The following is a 4,856-nucleotide window of genomic DNA, read 5'->3' as shown; positions in this document are numbered from 1 at the left end:
AAGTTGTCAATCAAGCTGTAGTACTGAAGTCGCATCCTTTCAGAATTTCCTTCCTGAGAAACCCTTAATTTCTTTCAAAAATGATCCTATTTGGATCTTCTTCCTTTTGAAAGGCCGGATCCATGGCATGTGTTGCATTCTTTTAAAAAATTTCAGCCTTTTTGAAAATGACATCATCCCCGTGAGTTAAATCATTTCGGAAAGGAAATCATTGTCGGGAACAACCTCTCTCGGGAACATTTCTTTTCGGGAGCAACTTCTTTTGGAAAGCTCATTTTTCTTTGAAAATCTAAAATTACACAAATACCCCATAGCATTTGAAATTTGCGTCATAGCCTTTCCCACTTTACAAAATTAAATTATTGTATTTTTTGCAACAATATTATACATTCAAAAAATTTGGCTGGTGAAATTTCATGACCTTACGTAGAGGTATTCTAGTTGATGCGGTAAAGGTTTTCTATTCAAATGGAAACCATGATTTTAACAATAGGAGATTTAAGACCAATATTGGATCTACATCTTTTAAGGTTTTCTTGTAGTTAGGAAATATTGATTTATACTCAGTGTTTTATTGGTCTAAAAATTTATTTTGCCTTAAGAAGTCTTTAAAAATTCACCTACTTTTAATTCACTCAATTTACCCACTGTTGAATGTGCAGTGACAAAACTGTGCCAATCTAACAATATCGTCTTCAAGTAAAATTTTCAATGAAAATAAAAAGTAAAGAGTGACGGACAATAGGTTCAGTTTCATTTTTTATTATTTGATTTAATTAGTGACTTGCTGGGCCTGGGCTAGATAGACGGCTCGAGTTCAGGCTTTTTCTAGGCAAGCCGGCGGCGTCCGTTTTAACTCACTGATTTGGAGCCTTTGTTTCTGAATTAGGAGACTCTTCTTCTCGCTCGTAGATCTTCTTCAACTCTTCAGTCTGCCTGCCTGCCATGGCCGATCACCGCCACCACCACCACCGCCCCCACCGCCTCTCCCTCCCCGAGCGCACCCCTGTCGTCGCCGCCTCCCCGGCCACTCCCAGATCGTTCCCTCTCTACCCCTACCCTCCTCCGTCAAACCCCACCCCGACCGCAACCCCCTCCAAACAACGCCGCTCCGCCCTTAACGTCCACCGTCCTTCCCCCAGAAAAACCACCTCCATCTCCTTCCTCTTTCTCCTCCTCTTCTCCCTCCGCTCTCTCTACTCTCTCCTCCCCTTCCTCCGCTCCTCCCCCTCCTCCTTCTCCCTCTTCCCCTTCACCTTTCTCGTCTCCCTCCTCTCTTTCCTCCTCTCCCTTTCTTTCTCCCTCTTCGATCCCCAAACTCACCGCCACTCCTTCTTTTCCCTCGCCTCTGTTACCCCTTCCCAGCACAAGCTTCTCCTCGCCAAATCCCTCCTCCTCGCCGTCGTCTTCCTCCTCCGATTCCAAGCCCTCCTCTACTGCGGCACCGCTGCCATGATTCTCGCCGAATTGTCTGGTAACGTTGCCGCTCGCTTCGTTGCCGAGTCCCGCAACCGCAATCGCGATCGAATAGGATTCTCCAAGGTTCGTGGCTTTTTCGCGTTGTTTCTGGGGTTGTTTTTGCTGTCAATTAGTTGGGATCGAATTGAATGCTTTCCATTCTCTGCTATAAACGTTGCTAAACACGGATTGTCAATGCTTCCCGGTGAGAATTGTGTTAGGCTTTGGCCTATGTTGCTTCCATTTTTGTCTGGCTTCTTAGGTTGCTACGAGCGTGTGGCAATGAATGGGGGGAGTATTAGGGAATTGGGTCGAAAACAGGTTCGATTGATTTCGCTCTTTTTCACCACGGCTGTGCTTTTCATTCCTGCTGTAATTAGTATGTTCCTATTTGAAGCAGAGGGAGAGAGCATTTCCATTCGAAATTTAGGTTGGCCCTTAGCGAACACCGTCTTGTTTGGGGTACTCCTGAGTGAGAATTATGCTGATGATAAGTTATCAACTTCCAAGGATTTTCAAAGGGAATTTCTTGTCACTTTTGTCTGTACCCTTCTTCTGGAGCTGTTCTATTTTCCCGAACTTTCGCTTTGGGGATTGTTGACATGTGGCCTGTTGATTGGATTTGCGGTTAGAAAGTTGGATCCTTTGTATTCGAGTTATCTTGAATTGGGCTTGGAACCTTCAGAGTCGTTAACTACCTCGGTTATGAAGCCAATTCGGCACATTTTGAGTGAAAGAAAATCCCGAAAAATTGCACTTTTCCTTTTGATCAACATGGGTTACATGGTCGTGGAATTTGTTGCTGGTTTTATGAGCAACAGTCTAGGGTTAATATCGGATGCTTGTCACATGCTGTTTGATTGTGCAGCTCTTGCAATTGGATTGTATTCTTCTTACATTTCACGGTTGCCGGCAAACAGCCAATTTAATTATGGCCGGGGAAGATTTGAAGTCCTGTCTGGCTATGTTAATGCTGTTTTCTTGGTGCTGGTTGGAGCACTAATTGTGCTCGAGTCATTTGAAAGGATTTTGGATCCCCAGGAAATTTCAACCAACAGTCTGTTGACGGTTTCACTAGGAGGGCTTCTTGTGAATGTGGTTGGTTTGATCTTCTTTCATGAAGAGCATCATCATGCCCATGGCGGAGGTGGATCGTGTTCACATGCCCACTCCCACTCACATTCCCATCATGCTCATGATCATTCTGGTCACAATCATAACGCAGACACTGATCATCATGAACTTATAGTTGTTTCCCATGACCACCATGAAAACCATACTGATAAGCATGAACACCATGATTTTGACCATCATCACCATACTGATAAGAATGAACACCATGGAATCAGGAGTTCCAAGTGCAATGATCACCACGACCATGTTCACCAACATGATCACCATAAACACCATCACCATCATGCCGACAGCCATCCCCATGGAAGCTCCAAGTGCGGTGATCACCATGATCATGTTCACCAACATGACCACCACGAACATCATTACCATCACGGTGACGAGCATTCCCATGGAAGCTTCCATGCAAGTTTTCCTGGAGGCGCTGACAACCATTCCTTTGGCGGTCACATGGGGGATGATTCTCACAGCCATGGGAAGCCTTCTAGCCATGCTCATACTCCAGTTTTTGAAAGTCATTCCTCTTTAGTTAGTGATGGTTCTCAGCTAATAAAACCACCATCTGATAGAGAAGAATTGCAGAGGCAACATCCTCACCGCCACCACCACCACATTGACCACAACATGGAGGGTATTTTCTTGCATGTTTTGGCAGACACCATGGGAAGTGTTGGGGTTGTTATATCAACCCTTCTGATCAAGTATAAAGGGTGGCTTGTTGCAGATCCTGCCTGCTCGATATTTATTTCTGTATTGATTGTAGCTTCTGTAATCCCACTGCTCAGAAACTCTGCAGAAATTTTACTTCAAAGAGTGCCTAGAGCTCACGAGCAGGATTTGAAGGAAGCTCTGAAAGATGTTATGAAGATAAAGGGAGTATGCGGGGTTCAGAATATGCACGTATGGAGTTTTACAAACACAGATGTTGTAGGCACTCTCCATCTTCATGTCTCAACCGGGACATACAAGTCTTCTGCAAAGGCACAGGTTTCTCACATACTACAAGATGTGGGGATCAAGGATTTGACCGTGCAGGTGGAATGTGTCGAGAGTAGTTAAGAATTTAATCCCTGATGTGTGTTAATTTCCGAAAGCGCTTAGAGCAGGGAAATGACGCCTGTGAGTTTTAGGAACCGGTTCTTCATGCCACTGTAGGTCCAGTCCCGTACAATGCTACAGATGCCCCGCACCACCAGTCGCGGTCCTCGGTGCCCTCGCGTTCTCTGCAGTTTAATTTGAGTTGGGATCTAGAGAGGCAGCTAGATATGGCCCCTCTCATGCTTATGCTTCTACTTCTACTTCACGTTGAGAGGATTTGGAAGAAACAAGCAGGTGCTATATATGGGTCTTGGTTATCTATCTGCGCAAGGCAACAGTCCTTGCAACTCTTTTAAGTTATTTGCTCATCAGCTTCCCGTATAATTTGATCCAATCTTCTCTCCGTGCATATCTCTGGCAACTGTAATTGGGAAATTGCAAAGAGTTATTTAAGCTGTGTGTTCTTGTATTATTGTTGAAGCTTTGTTATAGACAAACTTGTCAATGGAAACTAGGTTTCCAGTAGATAGAAAGCCATCACTTTTGTATGATGCCATCTCCTATAAGGCTTTAAATAAACAAAGAGAAAATAGTGTTATGCTTTGTGTTCTGATTTGGAATTGATTGGTCGCTTAGATTTGTGGGTTGAGTATATTCTTAATGTATGCACATGAGGTCATTCCTCCATTTTGAGCTTCTTCTGCTCTCCTCTGGGATTTATATTTTTGGATGGAGAATCATATATTTACAGAATTTTTATTCAGAAAATATTGCTAGATGGATGTTATACTGGTGTTATTAGGATTTTTTTTTGTCTTTTAATGTTTTTATACAAAAATGCAAATTGTGCAGTATCACGCTTTTAGGCCCTGTTTATTGCAGCTTGAAAGCTGTAATTTTTAGCTTTTATCTTCAAAAAAGTTGGGATGTAATGTTTGTTTTAACTTATAGAATTCTAATTTATACTTTCTACTAGCTTTTAGAAGGGATAGAAACTGACTTTTTCAAAACTGGGGTATCCCAACTTTTATAATTTCTGCTTAAATAATTAGATTTTTATGACAATTTTGTCCTTATTTTTAGCAAAGGATTACCCTCTTGTCTACGCAATCATGGGTTTTTCTTCTCCACCGCCATCTCCATTTTCAAATCTCTTCCTCTCTCTCGTCATTTTCCTTTCTCTCTATACTTTAATTAATTTTTTTATAACATTTGAAATTTATACA

At 42.6% G+C, this 4,856-nt stretch overlaps 1 protein-coding gene across 1 annotated transcript; it reads left to right on the top strand.

Annotated features, from left to right (window-relative positions):
• Positions 1 to 834: 834 nt before the first annotated feature.
• On the top strand, positions 835 to 4,240 carry LOC127800423 (uncharacterized). Its single transcript, XM_052335016.1, has one exon. It carries the CDS (start codon positions 946 to 948, stop codon positions 3,649 to 3,651), a length of 2,706 nt encoding a protein of 901 aa, XP_052190976.1. The 5' UTR covers positions 835 to 945; the 3' UTR covers positions 3,652 to 4,240.
• Positions 4,241 to 4,856: the final 616 nt, after the last annotated feature.

This window comes from Diospyros lotus, chromosome 4 (assembly GCF_014633365.1).
Source record: "Diospyros lotus cultivar Yz01 chromosome 4, ASM1463336v1, whole genome shotgun sequence".
NCBI lineage: Eukaryota > Viridiplantae > Streptophyta > Magnoliopsida > Ericales > Ebenaceae > Diospyros > Diospyros lotus.
Note: the sequence above shows the minus strand (reverse complement) of the source record. Positions and strands in the feature narration are given on the sequence as shown.

Bases quoted from the DNA above. Each gene is read 5' to 3' on its own strand.
- LOC127800423 (XM_052335016.1), top strand. From the start codon at position 946: ATGGCCGATCACCGCCACCACCACCACCGCCCCCACCGCCTCTCCCTC.